The sequence below is a fragment of the Callospermophilus lateralis genome, chromosome 2 (assembly GCF_048772815.1).
Source record: "Callospermophilus lateralis isolate mCalLat2 chromosome 2, mCalLat2.hap1, whole genome shotgun sequence".
NCBI classification, from domain to species: Eukaryota; Metazoa; Chordata; class Mammalia; order Rodentia; family Sciuridae; genus Callospermophilus; species Callospermophilus lateralis.
In genome coordinates this window covers 189,910,303-189,932,088 of record NC_135306.1, presented here as the reverse complement: position 1 = coordinate 189,932,088, position 21,786 = coordinate 189,910,303, and the positions used below count along the sequence as shown (strand labels likewise).

The following is a 21,786-nucleotide window of genomic DNA, read 5'->3' as shown; positions in this document are numbered from 1 at the left end:
GCCACCCTGTGTGTGGTTCCTCAGGGTCTCAGATGCACTGGTGAGCCTGCGCCAGAGGCCTCACAGGGAGAGATGGGCGGGGCCATCACAAACACAGGGACCCTCTTTGCAGAGACCCTCCTGACTCCTAGAAGCCTGGCACCTTTCCAGATGTAGGACTTGGGGTGTGAAAGTGGGGGGTTGAGCAGTTAATTCCCTAACAGAAGGTCCATGGCCAGGAGCCTGTGGGAAATGAGTTCAAGACTTGTTTCACATTTATTTGTTCCCAGACCTGGTAACTATGGCACCCTCCTTGGCAGAAGGCTCAGGACGGACCCATAGACCACACAGAGAGCTTGCTCTTTTTGAAAGCTCTCTGCTCCCTCTGAAAGTTCTTACAAAATCATGTTCTAGTTTAGGTTGTTTCCATCTTCCAGCCTTCTCATAAGAAGAGAAAAGGGGGAGAATATTTGGAACCACACAATGTCCTCTTGCCCCCCTCCCTGGACACACCACTGACTGTGCTGACCATGTAAATGCTGCAGAGTCAGCCCTGGAGCGCTCCCGTCGGCCGACGGGTCTGGGGAGGTGGCTCCTCTCAGTTCCCTGGATCTGCTTTAACACCAAGTCTCCAGGTTTCCCACTCCTTCTAACTGGTCTCGGTCATTGTGAATTTGTCCTGTGGCCTCATCCCGCTCATGTACCCCCTGCAGACTCTGCATCTGGGCTCAGAGCCTACCTCTACTGCCTCACCAACTAGCCTCCCTTGTCAACCCAAACACCCTTCCTAGTCACAACAGTCACATCCGATGGCCAAGCTCATTCGCACTTTCCAACATCAGGAAAGCCACTCAAAGGTGGTTTCATATCCTTGTGAAAATAATGGGGTATTCCAGCTATTTTGCTGCTTCCCATGATCCTTTGAGAGAATATAATTGCCATTACTTTGGGCAGTTGTGAATAAAATAATACAAATTCTCACAATTTATTAGCATCCAAGAGGTTTCACCAACCTCTACCACCTATGGGATGCCAGGCCATAAAGAGAAGAGCCTCTGTGTTTCGTGCCTAACAACACACACAGCTGCTCCTGTGGACTCCCGCTCCCATACTGAGTCCTGACTTTATAACCAGTATTACTAGCCAAGAGCTTTTCACATCTCTCAGGTGAAAAATGTCCAACACTTAAGTGCTACTAATAATTTTTTATGGTTGGAAATGTGGATCAAAGTATGAAAGGAAAAATAAATTCACAGGTTCATGCATTCAGCCAAGTCTCCATGGCTCATTTTCTACCACATGTTTTAAACTGTCTCTCAGAGGTGGGGGAGGGGAGTAGAAATAAGTTGCTTTTTATTTCCTAGCTCTTTAGGTCTGAAATAAAAGCAGACAGACTTGGAAAAAAAAAATCAAACATTCGAGTAACATTATACACTGCTACTGTTCCCTTAGGAGTCCCTCGAAAATGAGTATCAAGAACTCAATAGATACTTTCCTGGTAAAGTACATAAACAGATAAATAAATTATCCCAGGCTGAAAAGAATTTCCACATCTGGTAGCTCACTAGAGCTTGTCAAACAAGTCAGAAACACACAGGGCCAGGGAAGATCATTCCGAGCTCCTGACTTTAGGGTTGGAGAGGGGATGGGATAATTCCCAAGGTCTTCTGCCTTCCAACAGGGAACATGACCCCATCTAAACAGGCAAATAACTCCTGAGTTTTCTTCCAAGTATATAAATAATGATACCCAGCCCTGGTCCAAATGCCTGTGTGCTCAGGTCATAGACACTGGAAGGAAAAAGTGGTCTGGCCCTTCACTCCCAAGCTATGGTGTGCCTTAGGGTTGGACTCAGTGAACATTAACACCTTAAGTAACTAACTTAGCCTCTTTGCATCTGTGTCCTCAGCAATGAAGATGAAGATAGGCTGACCTCTAAGGTCCCTTCACATTCTGACCCTGTGTTTCTTTTAAACAGAGCTTTCCAAGTGGGGTTCTATGAACAGGTATCAGCCAGGTGGCCTACAGAACTGATCCTCTCATTCAATCTGCAATGAGGCAAGGGTAGTCACCCAGTGCAAGCAGCCTCATCTGCTCCCCTGGGTGCAGTACCAACCTCACCTATTTGTGTTAAGGTCTGACAAAGGCAGGAAGCACTGTGTGGCTTAACAACCTCTGGAAAGGAATGCTGGAGTTGACTATCAACTTCCAGCTGGTATTCCAGTTAGATTGTCCCCATCATTTTTCTTGCATCTCTTACCTCTTCATTAGGCCTAAATTTCTTCCGTGCAGCTTTAAGGGTGGGATCTGTGAGCTGGCCTGTAACTCTGCTCTGTGTCCCTTAAACACATCATGGAGCTTGTTGTTTTAAAAGGTTTCTGTAAGAGCCAGGTTTGGTGGCTCACACCTGTAGTCCCAGCAACTTGGGAGGCTGAGGCAGGAGGTTGCCAAGTTTGAAGCCAGCCTCGGCAACTTAGTGAGATCCTAAGCTCAAGTCTCAAAATAAAACATAAAAAGGGCTGGGGATATGGCACAGGGGTTAAGCACCCCTGGGTTCAATCTCTAGTAACAAAAAATAAAACAAAATAGACTCTGTAAATCAATCCTTCCAACCCTTTGCAAGCACTGCCTCAGAATGCCCTCACATTTGTGAAAAATGTAAAACTCTCAGCCTGAGTTTCTATCATGCCTCGGTAGAGGCATCGTCAGAATCTTGAGCAAAATAGGCTCTGGCTCACCCTAATTTGCTCTGGTCTCTTCCATTAAGGCGACTCCTGCATCTCTCTCCAACTTTGTTTGGTGTGCTGTTTTACTGCAGTGCTGGGTGGTGAACCCAGGGCCTGTGTGTGTCAGATGAGCGCTCTACCACCAATATCCACCCCAGCCCTCCCTTCTAGTATGCTGCGGGTCCTACACATGCAATCTCTACGCTTCACAGGAAAGAGGAGGAATTTGACGCTCTGTTTGTAGCAGGCTGGGGCCCTTCCGCATGGAACTTCACCTCCTGCATCTTGCCAGTACTTCTGATCTTCTAGAAGGGGTCTCAGGAACTCACTTGCTCTGTTCTTCTGTCTCCAGGCACAACTAGTAAAACTACTCTAGATGCCAGAGGATGGCTGTCTTTTCCTTTATCAAAAAGTCCCTAAGGAGAGATTCCTCTATCTCTCTGCATTTCTCTAAATTTTCTCTGGAGCTACAGTAGAAAAGGGTTGCTGCATGTTTTCTTTGATTCTTACATAGCAAATACTGTACTTAAGCATTTTTTAACAAACTAAGATAATTAATTTAACAATTACAAATATGATACAGGTTACAGAAAACACAGAAGAAATGTGGGTTCTTGTTTCATGGAAGAACAAGAAGCGGGTGTTTTGGTTATGTTCAAATTAAAAGTGTTGGGGTGCCTTCCCTTACCCAGTTGACCTGGGAAGAACATCACATCCCCAAGTGCGGAAGGAGCCCTCTGTTTAGGTACATGTAGAGTTACCATATAGACCTTTTACCAAAACAGACCTTTACTGGGTAAGATAGTCTCAACAAACTTAAAAATAATAAACTATTAGTATATTTTCTGATCACAAGAATCAAACCAGAAACCAATAAGAAAAATATAACTTAAAAATTTGACAAAAGTCATGGGTCAAAGAAGATAATAGAATGAAAATAACAAATACCTTGAACTTAAGGATAATAGAAACATGACACATGGAAATTTGAGATTTTTAACCTAAATTAGCAATTAAAGAGAAATTTAAATGTATGTTTTAGAAAAATAAATATTAAAATAATGTTTAAGCTATCAAGTCAAAAAGCTAGAAAAGTAACAGCAACTAAAGTTATCAAAGTAGAGAATGAAATCAGTCAAGCAAAGACTAGTAATTAAATACAAACACAAATATACAAGAGGAAAACCAACAAGATCAAAAGTTGCTTCCTCAAAAAGACTGTGACATTGATAAACCTCTAATAAGACTCACCAAGAAAAAGAAAGAAAAAAAAACAAAAATTACCAATGTTGGGAATAATTAAAAAAAAGCACATCATTCCAAATCCTAAACAATAACATAATATTACAAAAATTTTCTCCAAATACATCTTCAATTCGCATAAAATGAACAGATTCCTGAAAAACACAATCTATCAAAAATGACAAAATAAGAAATGATCTGAAGGGTACTGGAGGTATTTAGGAGACGAGTCAGCAGGAAGGCTGCGAAGTGCTGGCTGAGAAGGGAGGGCAGAAGCAGCGGTGGGTGGGGGAGAAGACAAGTTTTAAATAGCAGCCAAGATCCGCAAAACGCTAAAGACGCCAAGAAGGCCGCGATGGCCAGACCTCCTTCCTCCTTATGCCTTAATATCCACATATATAAGGGATTCTCCCTCTCCTCTTCCTTTCCAATTACTATTTTTTTAAAATAAAAATATTTAAAAAGTTGTTGATGGACCCTCATTTTTTCATTTATTTATATGTGGTGCTGAGGATCGAACCCAGTGCCTCCCACATGCTAGGCAAGCTCTCCACCACTGAGCCACAGCCCAGCCCTCCGATTGATTACTATTTGAAATAAGAAGTACTGCCACAGAAGTGCTCAGAAATGACTACCTCCCAAATTAACAAATGAATTACAACTCAACAGAACGTGGAATGTGTCCTTTGAATCACCTCTTTAAAAGTCCCCTATTCCTGCTGATGGGCAGAATCATAGCCTTTGGGACAGGAGTCCCCTTTGTTTCTCCTTTGCTAGCAAAGCAATAAGATTTTTCTGTTTTCTCAAAAAAAACAACAACAAAAAAAACCCAACAGTACTGCCACAACTGATGCCTTTCCTTACATAATTTATATAGATGTATACAACTTATTCTGTGGCTGTTTGTGGTTTTGCTTACAAAAATTTTCTCCCTGGGACTACAGGTGTGAGCCACCACACCTGGCTCTTACAGAGACCTTTTTAAAACAAATGGAAGCATAAAGTTGCTGTTATGAAAGCTCTTGAGTTTGTGTCTTGAGTCTATGTCTTTTGCTAAACTGTGGAAGTTTTCAACCATTATGTCTTCATAATGGTGGAAGAAAGTTGCTTGCTGGTTGCAGCCACATGGCCTCTCTCAGCCTGGCTCCGTCCACTGGCAGCAGCTTTCTTCAGCAGATGACGCACATCACTGATATCTCTTAATCTCGCAGGTCCCACTACAGTCTTGGCTTCCTTCTCACATCTCCGTGCATCATCCTCTCAGGACCTGCCCACAGGAACTCAATCCTATTACATTCTGCCCAGCCACCCAGACCTGCCTCTGATCTCTTGGTGGAAGTCTCTGTGAAGCCCTGACTCTAGCATCCAGCATTCCTGCAGAATCAGCACCACATGATGACGTCAAGGTCTACCACCAGCCTGAGCAGCAGTTGAGACCCCAGGGACCATGGCTATAGTGGCCTCTGAGTGCTGGAAGAATAGCTTTCTAGTTACCCCTGTGGAAGAAGATGTACCCAAGGTCTCAAATGAACTTTCACATCTGCACCCTTGAGCCTGCCATGGGTGTGGTCTTGCTGATTACTGAGATGCCCTCAAAGCATTTTCCCCTACTGTCTCTGTGCAAAGCACTTAGCTTCTCTTTAGCGGTAGTAATCTCTTCAGCAGCCACAATTTCCTTGTTCCCAAATTATGTGCACTCTTCTGACCAAACTGCAGGTTTCAAAAATGCTCTGCTTTAATTTTTTAAATCCCAATTCTCAGAGTAAACCTCAGTAAATGCTGTCAGCAGTACCGCGCAACCACCTCAATGTTGTGCTCCACTGAACTTCCTCCACAGATTAATTAGTTCACCACCTTTAAATGGACAAAATGGAAACAACTCCTTTACCACAATGTAACATGAACAAAACGGAGACAACTTCTTTGTCAGAATGTAACACAAATGAGGCCTCAAATAGAGGCCTTATTCCACACTGAAACCTCATGAGCAACGCCTTTACTCTCCACCTTCCTGTCAACATTCTGCTCCTCTGAGATCCCACCAGAATTGCCCATTAAAGTGGGGTCATTATTGTGCCTAACCTAACTGTGTGGTTTAGAAGCCTTTGGAACTGGTGTATGGGAAGACTGAATATTGGAATAATATTGGAATAATATTCTGAGGTTTCTCCAGCCTGCATCTTCATCATTTTCCCCAATCTTCCCATACACCAGTTAGTTCCAAAGGCTTCTAAACCACACAGTCAGGTTAGGCACAATAATGACCCCACTTCTGGTACCAATTTCTGTGTTAGTTAGATTTTTATTGCTGTCACCACCTGGAAACTACAGATTAAAGGAGCAAAAGTTCATTTCGGTCTCATGGTTTCAGAAGGTTTATGTCTATGGTTGGCCTACTCTGTAGCTGCAGGTACAAGGTGTGATAGAACATTATGGTAGAAGGGCTTGAAGCTCATGGTGGCCAGGAAACAGAGTGAGGGAGGAGTCAGGGGAATAAGATATAACCCCCAAGAATATGTCCCCCTGGACTTAACTTTCTTCCACAATGTCCCCTCTGCCTCCAGTCATCACCCAGTACAGTAGTCCTTTTGAATTATTAATTCAACAAATGGATCACTCCACTGAGTAGGTTAGAGATCTCCTAATCTAATCTTTTCCCATCCTGCGTTAACACAGGAGCTTTTGGGGATACCTCATATTTAAAGAGTGCAGAAGGATGGGTGAATATGCTCAATAATGGAAGAGGCAGACTGTGCTGGTTGTTAATCTGTTGTCCTGAAGCCCACCTCTCCTTCCCCCTTTCTAAATTCTGCTTTGTGATGCTGAGGCTGAGACTGTACACATTACATTTTACCTTTACTAGGTGGTTTCCTGTTAGATTCTGTCATAGGAGGCAGTAGTGAGAGATAGGAAACTAGGGAAATAAACAGACCTTCTTTTTCTGACAGTGTATCATTCACCCCGCAGCTGCAGGTGGCTCTGACCTCCCTCTCAACACTCCCAGAATCAACCTCTTCTTGCCCCCTCAAAAGTACTGGCAAGAGCCAGCCAGTGGCCCCCCCCTCAGGAGTCTAGTCCTGGACACACCTACTCCAAGCTTCTAGGTCCTAATGACCCAGCATCTCCTGTTCCTCCAGTCCTGTGGGCCACAGATGTTTCTTGGAGTCATCAACTCTATATACTTTCATCTTTTTGTTCTTTTAGCTCTGACATCTGTGTATCAGAGAACTTCATATATTAAATTTATTCAGTTGAAACAGCTAATATGGATTCTGTTTTCCTGAAATACAGAATTCTTATTTGTGACTAAGAATCTGAAAGAAAGTGCTCAGATATTTTTATCGTTACCAAGGAGAAGAATTAACAAATGTTTCTGAATGGCACAGAGGTAAGGACCGGAACAGTTTATATGAAGTCTTCTTAGGTGGCATGGCATAATGAGAACAGCAGGAAAGGAGTTCTGATCATACTATGCCACTCACTGAACGGGTGATATGTGTTTGACAAGTCACTTGTGAGCTCCAAGTAGCTTGTGGGTGGCCTTATCCCTAAGTAAAACTCAGCAAGCTAATCATCCCCATGTTTTTCTTCCTGCTGAACTTTTATACTTTCCTCAAGAAATCACCAGTAAAGCCATCTGGGCCTAGAATTTTCTTAGTGGGAAATTTCTAATAACCCAAATTCTTTAACAAAAGATTACCCATATGTTCTGTTGAGTTTTGTGAAAATTGCAATTTACACAGAAGTCTTCCAAAGCATATAAATTTTCATAGTACTGTTTTAATTCCTGTGAGACTGTAATGACAATACTCCTTTAATTCCTCTGTATTCCTCATAATGAGCACTTGGCTTATCTTTCTCTCTTTAAGGGTCCAGCCAGTTGATCCATTTTGTTCATCTTTTCCAAGAGCCAATCTGTGGACCTGTTAATCTTCTCTGTTGGTCTGTATTCTACTTCACTGATACTAGCACTTACCTTTATGATTTCTTTTCTTCTACTTGTTTTGAGTTTAGTTTATCAATTTTTCCTTAGTTTCCTAAAGATAGAATGAACTTTTGGCCACTGATTATAGACCTTTTTTTTTCTAACACAAGTATTTAATGCTATAAATTTCTTTCCTGAGCACTGTTTCAGCTGTGTGGCACAGTTCTGGAACATAGATTAGTTACCATGCTTATTTCACACAATATAACCATCCTCTAGATTCATCCATGTTACTTCAATTGACAGATTTTTATTTATTAAGGCCCAATAGTACACATTGTATATATATGTCCATTTTCTTTATTCATCAGTTGATAGACACTTTGGATGATTTCATATCTTGGCTACTATGATGAATAATGCTGTCTTTCATTCTGCTCACTGACTCCTTTACTATAAAGAAGCTTTTTAATTTGATGCAATTCATCATCTATTTTTGCTTTTGTTACTCTTCATCTTCTTTTCCTGAGTTTTGAGAGCTCTTTATATATTTAAATACTTTTCTCAGTCTATGACTTGTTCTTTTGTTTTCTTAGAAGTCTTTTTTCCAAGTGGTATTGATTTTTATTAAATTCAACTTAACCTTTTTTATGTCATAACTTGTCTCTGATTTAAGAATCACTGCATAAGTACACTAAAATTTTCTCCTGTTTTCTGCAATTAACTTATTAATTTATTTATTATACTACTGGAACCCAGGGGCATTCTACCATTGAGCTACATCCCAGTCCTTTTTTTTTTTTTTTTTTTTTTTTTTTTGGAGTCAGGGACTCACTGAGTTGTTCAAGCTAACCTTGAACTTGAGATCCTCCTGCCTCATCCCCTGCAAGTCCTTGGCATTACAGGTCTGTGCCACTGTGACAGGCTTCAATTAGTTTTATATTAGTTCTTACATTTGGAACTAGGATCCAATATCTATCTTGTGTTAAATTTCTGCAATATGGTAAGAGGCAAGGGTCAAAATTTTTTTGGGGGGCGTAGTGGTGCTGGAGATAGAACCCAGGGCCTCACACAAGCTAGGCAAATAGTCTATCACTGAGCTACATGCCCAGCTCTCAAAAATTTTTTTAAACATATGACTGTTAAATTGTTGCAGCACCATTCATTCAATGAAAAGATTGTCTTCTCAACACTGAACTGAGTCGGCTTCTTTGCTGAACGTGAACTGATGGTGTGTGTGTGCGTGTGTGTATGTGTGTGTGTGTGTGTGGTCTATTTCTCTTTCACTGACCTGTGTCTGAAGTCACACGGACACCACAGTGTCTTGACCTCTGTAGCTTAGAGAAAGGCTTCACATTAGGCAGAAGTCCTGCAGCCTTGTCTTTTTCCCTTGCAGAGCTAGCTTGCCAATCTCACGACAGTAACCAAAGCTTTTCAAAGCTTTTGGGGGCTCTGGTGGGGACTGCTCTGAACCCTCAGAACGAGGTGTGAAGAGCTGCCTCTTGGTGACAGTAAGCCCAGGATCCCTGGCACAGCACGCCCTCCCATCGTGAGCCTGTTCTGCAGCTTCTTTCAGCACCATCTGAGTCTCACTAGACTTATCTGACACATGTCTTGTTAAAATTTTTAAATATTTAATTTTTTTTCACTGCAAGACTGTAATTGATTTTTTTTCTGTTACAGACTTTTGGTAATATAGTTGACATATGATAAATGAACATTACAAGTGTATAATCTGATATTTTAACATGTCAGTAAAGCCATCACCCCAATTAAGAAAATTAACATATTTACTTCCTCTCTTCTTAGGCCCCTTTGTTATTTTTCCACCTACTCTTTACAGTCTGAACGTCTCCACCCTTTCTCTAGTCAACCACTTTCTTTCTGTCACCATGTTGAATTTCTACCATTACATATATATATGGAATCACCAAGTTCATTCTCTTTTTCATCTTGCTTCATTAACTCAGAATAATTATTTTGAAAAATATTCATGATGCGTGTATTAACAGCTCATTCCAATTTACTGCTGAGCTGTATTCCACTGCATGGATAGCTGTATCACTTTTTATTTACCCACTGAACTACTGACAGACACTGGGGATTTTCTTCTTCCAGTTTTTGGACATCACAAATAAAAGCTGCTATGAATATTAGTGTACAAGTATTTGTGTGTAGAGGTATGTTCTTCTTCCTCTAGGGAAAACCCCGTAGGAAGAATGGGTCAGATGGTAGATACTGCTATGCTCTAGATATGGTTTTTCCCAGAGGGTTCATGTGTGACAGGATGATCCTCAGTTTGGTGATGCAGAGTCTCTAACAGATGGGGCCCAGAGGAAGGTTCTCATGTCATTGTGAGTGCTACTGTTAGAAGGGTAATTAAGGTAGCTCTCATGGGTCCCCTGTGCTCTCCTGAGAATGAGCTATTATAAGAGAGAGGCTGACCCCTGAATTGCTCTCTGGCTTTCTATTTTGAGATGTGATCTTTCTTCCACATACTCTCCTGCCATTGTGACATCATCTGCCTTGAGGTTCTCGCCAGACAAGCCAATGCTGCTGCCTTGCCCTTGAGTCTCCTGAAACTATAAAATAAACATCTTTTTAAAAATAAAGGTGCCCAGCCTCAGGGATTTTTGATATAACAATAAAAATAGACTAATAAAGATATTTAAAATTTTAAACTTTAAGCTGTTTTACAAAATGGTTTTGTCTAGATTATGAATCACCATAAAGAAGAAGGTCATGCAGGTCATTTGTTTCACATCTTTTACATTCATGCTGATAATGGGAGATTATTCATTCATCAAATATTACGGAGTAACTGTGGAATGCAAGGAACTGAGTCAGGCATGGAGGATACAGTCATGAACAAGACAACCATGGATCCTGTCGAATGGCACTTTCGCTCCAGAAGAAAAAGCAGACACTAAATAACATAGTTCACAATTAATGCTTTCCTGAGAAGGAGGTACAGAGTGCTAGGAACCTAATGTGGAGTGGGGACTCTGAAAGCATCTCTGGGATGAGAACCTCTAACTGAGGGTGGAATAATGAGCGGAACTTAACAACACACAATCCTAAGAGACTGCATCTATTTGTAAGTGCCATAAAGGAGTGGTGTGGGTTCTAATGGAACTCCCCTAGGATGCAAATTGTTATTAAGTGATTGATTGATGGATCGATCTACTTACTCAGGGGAGCCTGCTCCCAATTCCTAGATGAAAATTAATCCCAAACTTTGGCTGTAAAAAAGAGGACTTAGGAGTCTGTCATCTTATGAGAAGAACCCTCTTCTAAATAATGAAAACAGCAGTCTCTCTCATGAATCACAGCAGATTCATGAACAGAGTAATGAAAGTCAGAGCATCAGGAAGGGAACGGTGGTGGTAGGCAGAAGGCAGCTGTCTGGCACGCCACCTTCTGTTCCCCAGGTACTTGTGGAGTATTTTCCACGTGGTAGGAAGGCCCTTATGTCACCTTAACCGATGCACAGGATAACCTTGCAAGTAGCTGCTGTCACTGCCGTTTTATGTAAGAGTAAACTAAAACACAGAGATTAAATAACTTGTCCATGGTCATAAACTGCACAGCAACGAGGAAGAAATTTGGTCAAGGGGTATCCTAAGGTAGCCATAACATTACTTACTACACAGAAGTACTAGGATAATGACCCTAAAAAGCATCAATGGCAGGGGTGTCTGAAATCTGTTTGCCTTAACTTCAGAATCATTTAGTGATAGACAGCAACCTGCTGGGGGCTCTAAGTGCTACCTTGGAGAACCAGTGGTCTCTGGCAGATGTTGTTCAGGGTAAACATTTGAAGACAGATAGCACAAACTCCAGTCAAATTTCAATTCAGCTTGGTTTAAACTTTGATTTAAATTATAACTCTTCCACTTACTGGCTATAAAATTTCAGGCAAAATATCTAATATTTTTCATTTTGTTTTGTTTTGGTACTAGGGATTGAACCCAGGGGACTTTAGCACTAAGTTATATCCCCTGTCCTTTTTATTTCTTGAGATAGCATTTCACTAAGTTGCTTGGGGCCTAAGTTGCTGAGGCTGGCCTTAAACTTGTAATCCTCCTGTCTTAGCCTCCCGAGTTACAGGGATCACAGTGTACACCATTGTGCCCTTGTTTAGTCCGATCACAGAATGAGAAAAACACACCTTCTTTGTATTTTTCATTTGCAGAAAGAATGAAGGCAGTGTGGGTAAGCTAAGGACACTAAGTGATAGGAATACAGGTAGTCGTGTATGCAGAAGGTAGCTATGAGAGTGCTCCTTACCCAGCATCTGAAGAAGGCCTATGGAGGAGATGAGGCAGCTTCCTGATCTCACTCCTCTAGGATATGCTAACTCCTCAGAGGTGATGTGGAATCCACCCAGGCATCAGAGGACAGTGGTGAGACTCCTCTCATCTAACCCTTTCCTGCAGGAACAAGCTCACGGTTGAAAAAGGTCCCAGGTGTCAATATTCCTGAGATCTCAAGGTTTCAACTCAAGGTTGAAAGAAACCTCAGGAATGCATTTCACCCATCTTTCTTTATTAGACTTCTTTAGACTAACTGCAAATTCCAGATAGGCAGCACTCTGTCCATCTTGGCTACATCTTTCTGAACGTTCCTTTTCCACCTCACTTTTGCCATGAAAATAAACACAGGTACTGTCTGAAGCCATTACATGCAACAAAGAGAGAGAATACTGGCAGAAAAAATTAGTCTTTTTTCCCATGAGTTGACTAGAGAAAATAAGTAGGCAAGTTAATGGAAGAAAAAGTAGGCCCAAATCTCCATCATGTCAGATTAGGCCCCAACTTACTTTATAAGATTCCTGTAGCGCAAGAATTAAAACCAAGAATCAATAAATGGGATGGATTCAAACTACAAAGCTTCTTCTCAGCAAAAGAAACAATCAGTGAGGTGAATAGAGAGCCTACAGAATGGGAGCAAATCTTTACCACAAGCACATCAGATAGAGCACTAATCTCTAGGGTATATAAAGCATTCAAAAACCTTAACACCAAAAGAACAAATAACTCAATCAATAAATGGGCTAAGGAACTGAATAGACACTTCTTGGAAGATGGTATACAATCAATCAGCAAACATATGAAAAAATGTTCATCATCTCTAGCAATAAGAGAAATGCAAATCAAAACCATTCTAAGATTTCAACTCACTCCAGTCAGAATGGCAGCTATCAAGAGTACAAACAACAATAAGTGTTGGCGAGGATGTGGGAAAAAAGACACACTCATACGTTGCTGGTGGGACTGCAAATTGGTGCAGCCAATCTGGAAAGCAGTATGGAGATTCCTTAGAAAACCTGGAATGGGACCACTATTTGACCCAGCTATCCCACTCCTTGCTTCATACCCATAGGATTCAAAAACAGCATACTTCAGGGATACAGCTACATCAATGTTTATAGCGGCACAATTCACAATAGCTAAATTGTGGAACCAATCCAAATGCCCTTCAGTAATGAATATATAGGGAAACTTTGGTATGTATACACAATGGAATATTACTCAGCATTAAAGAGAATAAAATCATGGCATTTGAAGGTAAATGGATGAAGTTGGAGAATATAATGCTAAGTGAAGCAAGCCAATCCCCAAAAACCAAAGGCCAAATGTTTTCTTTGATATGAGGATGCTGACTCATAATGGCGATTGCGGGGGAGCATGGGAGGAATGGAGGAACTTTAGATAGAGCAAAGGGGAGGGAGGGAAAAGGAGGGGGCAAGGGGGTAGGAGTGATGGTGGAATGATTTAGACATCATTACCCTAAATACATGTATAAGACACGAATGGTGTGAAATTACTTTGTGTGCAATGAGTGTCTTAAAAAATTGTGTTCTATATGTATAATATAAAATGAATTGCATTCTGCCATCATGTATAACAAATCAGAATAAATTAAAAAAATGGGAACCACAGTACACCAATACTCTGGATGTAATGATGTACAGGTCATCTCCTATGAATGAAAATAAATCCAAGAAGATGTTTTAATGGCTATTCTACTCTTCACGCCTTTCCCTAGTCAATTCTGCAGTGCTCACAGTACTACACAACTATCAATTTTTTTTTCTTCACTCAAATGGTGCTATATTTAAAAAAAAAAAACTGGGAAAACTTAAGTTTTTAATTTTTGATTTTGGTGGTGTTGGGATTCCTTATTCTTGCTCATAAAACCCACCTTTGATTTAAAGATTTTAAAATAAATTTCTATATTAAACATATGTAGTAAATATGGCTTTGTGTAACACAATTTCATGAATCCTTGAGAACTCCAAATTCAACAAATCCTGAGTAAACTAAAGAAGATGGCTCCCCTCTCCCAAAGACAGGGTGATCCCAGAGGACAGATCTCAGCACTTTCCCCTGTGCCAGCTGAACCTCATTGATTTCACTCTCCACTGTGCTGGCGCTGACACTGTGGTGGCCCCTGCCGCGCAGGCCTCTGTCGCCGTCAGGCTGCACACATCCTCCCTGACAGGTCTCGTCAACTGGATTGCTTCTCACCAGGCCTGGGCTCTGGCACTTTCCCCTGGGGAGACCTTTGCTGGTCTCCATACTTAACCCCTGAACCCAGCGTAATCCATCAGCCGCAGGAGTACGCAGGGATGGGGAGCATTTCTCCCTGAAGACAGGCGGCCGACCCCTCCACTGAGAGCTCAGAGCGCCAGCCACCAGCAGGGTCTGTTTTCTGTTTGTCAGCGTCATGGCGTCTTAGCTAACTGAGTTCGTTTTACTGTTGCGGTGCCCAGCTGCCCAGTCAAGGGAAATGCTGTTGGAGGAGACATCAATTAGGTGCTTGTTAAATGCTATGGACGCCCTTTGAAAATGTCCCCTGGGACTCTCCCTGGGAGTTCCCAATCACAGGAGGGCCCAGTTGTCATTTTGGAATTGAGTTTTCCCTGAGGTTTTAAAGATCAGTTTCCTAATCCACATTCTCATGGCTAGTGTTTAAACTCCATTGGGAGATTTTAGAAATCATGACCCTGGAGAATGAAATATAATGCTTTTTTCTGGAAAGACAAGGAAACAGCTGTAAATAGAAAGCCTGTTCCCATCTTGTTTAAAAGCTGCTCACCTCATAACCAAACTGCAGCTCGTCAGAGGTCAGCATGATGATGTCGTCATCGATGGCCAGCACAGCCTCGGTCTCGATCTCATCGTAAGGGAAGAAGCGGTTACTCAGCTTGTTCTCGGCGGTCCTCACAACTTTTAATGGAACCCGGATTTTCGGCCAGAGAGAATCTAGAAGAAAAATAAAACAAGGTCTTGACTACTGTCTAGCCTTTAATGAGGAGATAAGGCGGCAAGGACGTCAGCACTTGGAAGAAACTGCTGACATCTCTAGCCCCCCACCATGAGCAAAGGCACGAGGACTCGGGAGGGGGTGTCTCACACGTGTGTCCTTGTCATAGTGGGAAACAGACACACATGCACGTATTTCTACCCTCTCTGCATCCTTACAACACTACTAATTATAACACTGCCTTAACGAAGACAAGTTCATTGGCTCCAGCTCACAACTGAGAGGCAGAGAAGTGACATGACTGGACCGAGGTCATGAAGACAGAAGGAGAGGGGCTCAGTACCTCGCTTTAGTATCAGAACTCCACCGCCTCCGGCAAAGACTCTGCAACACACCTCCTGGTCCCTACGCCCCGCTCAGAACCTGCCTGAAGCTATGCCAGGAAGCCCAGTGCTTTTAGCTAGCACACTGGGCTCCCAGAGCCCTCCAGGCTGGTCCCAGACCAGCTGGTCCCAGACCAGCCAGACCAGCCAGACCCTCTGGCCCAAGAGCACATAGCACTGGACCAAGGCCTAGCACTTCATTCCTTCCTCCCCGACTCACTAGGTTTGGTTTCTCATCACAACCAATTCACAGGGTAAATATCCAATTTCCAGGTCCAGCTATATGGGATTTTCTTGTATAATGAAGAAATACCAACCCATGTCTTGCCTCTCATTTTTTTCCCATTCTACTTTGAAATGACTGGAGCAATTCAATCATAGGTTTTTGCTTTTGAATGCGGCATTTAGCAGAACATGAAGTTAATCTTTCTCTGTTACAGTAGCAATGTCCACAGACCTGGGGTTCCTCGGGGAGGCAGTTCACTGTTCACATAACATCTGTCAAGAACAGGAAGGCCCGGTGGCACACTACTTTCAAAAAACGCATTATGTAATCAAGGGGAATATCTAATTTTTGTGGGTCATGAGGCCCCAAGATGCCTGTGTCCACTCCCAAGTCACCACATTGAAGGAGACAGGGAAGGCCAGGGGAAGAGGCAGCCCAGCTGACTGCAGGCAGAACCCTGACCTGTGAGCCCCATAGCATCACTGTCCAGGGCACTGCTGCGGCCCTGCTACGGTCCTGAGGGGGCTGTGAAGGGGCAGGCCCTGGGGAATTTCAAAAAAGCCTACAGCAAAGAACCTAAAAAAGTGGTCAATTCCAAAAAAGTGTGTTTGGGAAAGGGCTGAACCTGAGACCAAAGAAACAGGGCAATGGATTGCTGTCACAGTAAGTGGCCACCTCTAGCTTCATTCCCAGCACATCATCAGTAAGTATCTCTGGGATAAATGAGAGACCAGACTTGTGTTCTGCATCAACTATGCATCTCAAGCAAGTCCCTTCTTCTCATATAATTAAATAAGCAGAGATGGGGGCCTTGACTACTTAAGTGATACGTGCCAGATCCTTTACTGTCATTCAACTCTCCTGACAATCCCAAGAGGCAGAAATTATTTATAATGTAGTATTTATATGACTCAGAGAGGTTAAGGAACTTGTCTGGTAATACACAGCTAATGAACAATGAGTCCAGCGCAGTTCCCTGCTTCCCCCCATCTGGAGCAGAACTCGGAAGGTCCAACCACCCTCATCAGCAGGTATCCTCCTTGACTGCATCTCACTTCTTACCTCAGATAAATAAAATCCCCAACACACACTACTATTCCCAGATCCTTTAAACCATGAGTTACACTCTCCAGCTGAAGGTGACAGCCCTACATTCTAGACCGCTGGTTCTCAAACGTTTTGGTTTCAGAATTCCTTCATGCCCTTCAAAGTGACCGAGAAGCTCAAAGCACTTCACACGCAGGAGGAAGGGGCTTTTCTGCTGCACCTTTTCCACGTCTGAGCTGCCGTGGGGTTCCGTGGGAGTCTGAGCAGGGCTGGTTTCCTGCTTTCAGTCTTAGTCTGGGCACTGAGCAAGCTTCCCCAGGCACTGGGCCCCACTCTGCTCTTCCCAACACAGTGGAACCTCAGTGGGGGACTGGGCTCCGAGGGTCACTTTCTATAATCTTTTTTTTTTTAAATTTTTTATTTGTTCTAATTAGTTATACATGACAGTAGATTGCGTTTTTACATATTGTCCATAAATGCAGCATAACTCCTCATTCCTCTGGCTGCCCCTGGTGTAGTCCCTCCAGTAGTGTAACCATATGTGTATGTAGCTTCCTATGACCTTTAGAGTTCTCTTTATCAGGTTAGTAGACAAATCTTGTTGTATGTTTATCACTATTTATATTAAAATTTTCCTATTCAAATCACTGTGTGGTTTCTGTCTTCAAACGGAACCTTGACTGTAGTGCAGATGACAGGGAATTTTCCCCCATGGTCTCCACAGTTATGAACCCTAACTTTCACTAGGTGAGTTACGGGGCAAGAGTTTCCTGATGTGGCAAACTGTCTTCAGATGGACTGAAATGACTTCAGCAACACAAGGCATCCTTTTGCCTGAAATGTGTGAACTTTGGTTAGATTTCTAGTTGACATCAGGTGAAGGACTAAAGAAAATAGCTCTGTGGGCCCAGGACTCCAGAGAACAGCAGCAAACGCAGCAAGAACACAGTCGTGCAACAGCCTAGGCCTCCCGTTAGCCAGCTGGACAACCCAGACAGGTCCACCACGTTGAGCCTGCTTCTTCGACTGTGGGGCAGGACTGGCGACCCCCTTTGCACCACCAACTGAGCGGGACCACAGGTGCTCAGCCGCACAGCTCCTGGCGCGTGGCAGACACCCGCCCGAGGTCAGCTATGTTTCCCTTGAAAGTCTGTGTCTGCTGCCAGAACCAGAGGGTTTCTCGAGCCTGGTGTAGTGGTGGCCAAGCTCATGCTACCCATGTCCATGTTTAGATAAGCAGAACCCCTGCCCCAGAACTCAGAGCGTCTCATGTGCTCACAAAACTAAGTGACACAGAACCTCTGCCATGTCACTTCCCCAAGGTAACCAACAGCTCCTTTCCCCCATGGGTAGAGAACAGGTCTGCTGCTCTGGGGGGGCAGAAACAAGCCCCCATGCTGGACGGTGGGCTCTCGCGCAGGGCGTGGATGGCATGCTGGCCCGATAGGCACTTCCACGCTCTCCAGCTACATGTATCCAAAGAATTACTTGAGACAACGTCCCCAGGGAGCTGACTTGCTCCTGTGAAGTCTTTGATGGGAAGTTTTAGAGAGTGATGAAAGCCAGGGGGATGATATGGGGCACAGATGGAAATGCAGAATGAATCACGGCTGTGTTAGAAACGTGACGACTCCTCACTCGTAGGCTAGGTCTGCGGAGCGGACAGCTTCCACAGAAGGAGCCTCCATTTCAGTGGCCAAGTGTCCAAGGACCACCATCTAACAGATTCTAAAGGGAACTCCCAGCTTCCTGGACTCTTCCCTTTTTCCATGACAGGGAACTACAAGTCTCCCAGGCTTCAGTGTTCCCCTATGGAGGTCAGGGACAAGTGGGCAGCCATGCCTTTAATACTATGACTCTGACAGGAAATTTTAATTCTGCAAAGTTTACCTTTTTTACAAATTAGGACTGGGACTACAGAGGGTGAAGAGAATTGCAAGGCAGATTTGTGAAAAGGGAAAAGACTTCTCTCCCCATTAGTACTGAATAGATTGATCCTCTGTCTCTCTGTGAGCACTAACAAGAAGCTAGTTCCTCTATATGATCCCAAATCAGAGAGAAGACAGATGAGAGCCAGGGTTTTCCTGCACTGAAATGGTCATCTAAAAGGATGCAGTGGGCTCAGCACAAAGGGCAGGACCTTCCGACTGAGAGAGACCCATGCTAACTTCTGTCTCTGCCCCTTGCTGCTTTTGATTCAGACAGATCACTGACTGAGTTTCACTTCCTTATTTATATAAAATGGGGATAATGACAGCTTCCTCACAGGCTTGTCATAAGGACTGGAGGTAACATGTACAAAGTCCTCTCCACTCATCCCAGCGCAGCCTCCTTCCTGGGTAGAGCAGTGTGTGCTGACCAGCCACAACACTGCTCTATCACCATCTGCAGAGGGGGAGGCTGGGAAGCCCTAGGAACTCCACTTCTCTGCTGATACCTTAAAGAGGTCCAGACAGGACACAGAAGGAAACAAGTGTCAAGCTGGAAATCCCCAGGCTCTGCTCTGTTGCAGAGCCTAGATGAGGCCTAACTCCTTCAAACTCTAAATGCAACAGCAGGCCCTTGCATCTCATATCTCATCCTGTGGAACTACAGCAGGCAAACCTTTACAAGTGTCACCTTTTATTCACATAAAGTAACTTAAAAAATGCTTCTTCAAAGGCACTGCTGAATTTCTGAAAGAAAAACAGCTGAGACAGGTGACCTGTTAGTTTCACAGTATGAGCTTTGGCCCAGCTCATGGGAGAAAAAGAACTCCTTGTGTCAAGGACCCTTTTTTTTTTTTTTGGTACCAGGGATTGAACCTAGGGGTGCTTTAATCACTGAGCTATACCCCCAGCTCTTTTTATATTTTTATTTAGAGACAGGGTCTCAGTAAGTTGCTGAAGCAGCCTTGAACTTGCAATCCTCCTGCCCCAGCCTCCTCCGCAGCTGGGGTTACAGGTGTGTGCCATCACACCTGGCAGACACAGGTCTTTTTGAAAGTATATTAATAAACAGTTTTCTCCCTGTTGGATGCTGAGAGAGATGTGAGAGAGGAATTCTCTGTAACTTGACAAAAGTACTGCAGTACATTCAGGTTGGCTGAAGATGACCCCAAGCCTATCTTGCCAACCACTGTCATATACACAAAGTAAAATATTTGATTATCTCCACACAAAAACCCTTTAGCCTGCTTCAGAAGTCCCCAAGTTGCTCAGTGTAAAGTTGGTGCCCAGGACCCTGAATGCAGCTCAACGGAAGGTAGCTGCTGCTTTGGCTCCTGCTGCCCCGTTGGGTTGACCATCCTGACAGCGCCCACCCTGCCCACTAAGGACTGTGAGGGTCACATCTGAAGCTGGGGGTCCCTTAATGTCAATTCAAACTTATAACTGTTTTATTATTTTATTATTATAAACCTATAATTAAGACTACAGGCTGAGTTCCCCTTTCTGAAGTGTACAGTGCTACAGCTTCCTCTGGACAAAGGCTGGGCCCGGGCAGACGAACTCAACCTTTACCAGGCTCGGCAACTGAGGAGCTGGGAGGGAAAAGCAGGAGCCTGCCTTTATATTGACAGAGCTCAAAACTGCTGTGATGAAAGCTCACTAGAGAGTTCTATTGCCTACTCTTCAATATTTACTTAAACTTCAAACCTAGCCATTTAGAGTTAACTGTAACTAAAAGAAAAAAGTACTTGGTTGGATCCAGGAAAAAAAGTGGGAGGGCGCAGACTGCCGCCTGCACCAGCCCTCCCAGCAGCAGACGCGTGAACCACAATATTTATTTTAGTAAATGTAGAGAAAGTGAAAAACATCACTTTCACCTCTAAAATTTCAAAGCCTTTTATATATATATACACACACACACACACACACACACACACACACACATACATGTCACTAATGGTACATTTGGAACATCAGATGCGTTTGCTGGCAGGAGGACCAGAGCTGACGGCCCCTTGACCAACTGAACACACCCAAAAAAGATCAGCGTGGTTCTTCTTCCCCCAACAGTTGCACTGCGAGAGCCAGAGCCCCGACCCGAAAACCACCGTCAGAAAACAGCCAGTCCATCAACATGTGTCAAAATGAGGGCCTCATCAGTTAAGGGTTCTCTTTCCTCCCTAGAGCCAAAATATTTAAAAAATAAACTAAACTCTTGGTCATAAAATTAACCACTACGCTTTAGTAGGCTCTACCAAAAATTAAAACTGAACACCCAGCTCCAAAGCTGGCCCACACTCTGCCTTTAGCCATGCCAGCGCACAAGCCTGGGCTAGGACATAAGAAAAAGGTTCCTCCTTTCCCACACCTGCCCCAAAGAGTGACTCCAACTCACAATGGTGAGTTCACTTTATGCCCAAAGTGGCTGATAAGCAGGGGTATAAGAAGGCTCCTTGGCATTTTTTTAGTTTCATTTCTGATTGGCAAGTGATAACTGCACGTGTTACAGAGCACGCAGCGGTGTTTGAGAACACACAGGTGTTCTGGAATGGGCCGTCACCAGTGTGTCCCTGGCCTCTGCTCCAGATCCTGCTCCACCTTCCCTGCAGGAGGGCTGTGGGCTAAGCTGGAGGCGCAAATGCATGAGAATGAACACAGTGACAGGGACATTCCCTCCACAGTGCACACGACCCATCAAGGGCCCGACAAGCAAAGCAGAGGTCCGACCCACCTCCCTGGGAAAGGCCGCCTGTGCAGGGCCCTGCCCACCCTGCCCGCCACACAGATCCTCTGGGGCTCCTTGATCTCTGCCCCGCTGGCTCTTCCTCCCTCCTTAGGTGACGCCAGCGCCTTCCTTTCCACCTATCCCTTTCCTTCTTCTTTATTAGAAGCCAAACACAGCAAAACCCAGAAAACTGACCATGCTGCAGTGAGGCGGCAAAGAAAAAACCCCGGACCAGAAAGCTGGTCAGCAATAATAGTAATGATAAAAGCAGCTATGCTTCAGGTACATTATAGGACTCTCGTCAGAATAGGCATTTGATTCACTCATCCTGGC

At 43.7% G+C, this 21,786-nt stretch overlaps 1 protein-coding gene across 1 annotated transcript in view; it reads right to left on the bottom strand.

Annotated features, from left to right (window-relative positions):
* Ext2 (exostosin glycosyltransferase 2) overlaps window positions 1-21,786 on the bottom strand; it is a 143,260-nt gene that overhangs the window by 21,984 nt on the left and 99,490 nt on the right. Inside the window, exon 10 of the mRNA XM_076847075.1 lies at window positions 14,977-15,143. Coding sequence (XP_076703190.1) covers window positions 14,977-15,143 — 167 coding nt within the window. The remainder of the gene's footprint in view (window positions 1-14,976; window positions 15,144-21,786) is intronic.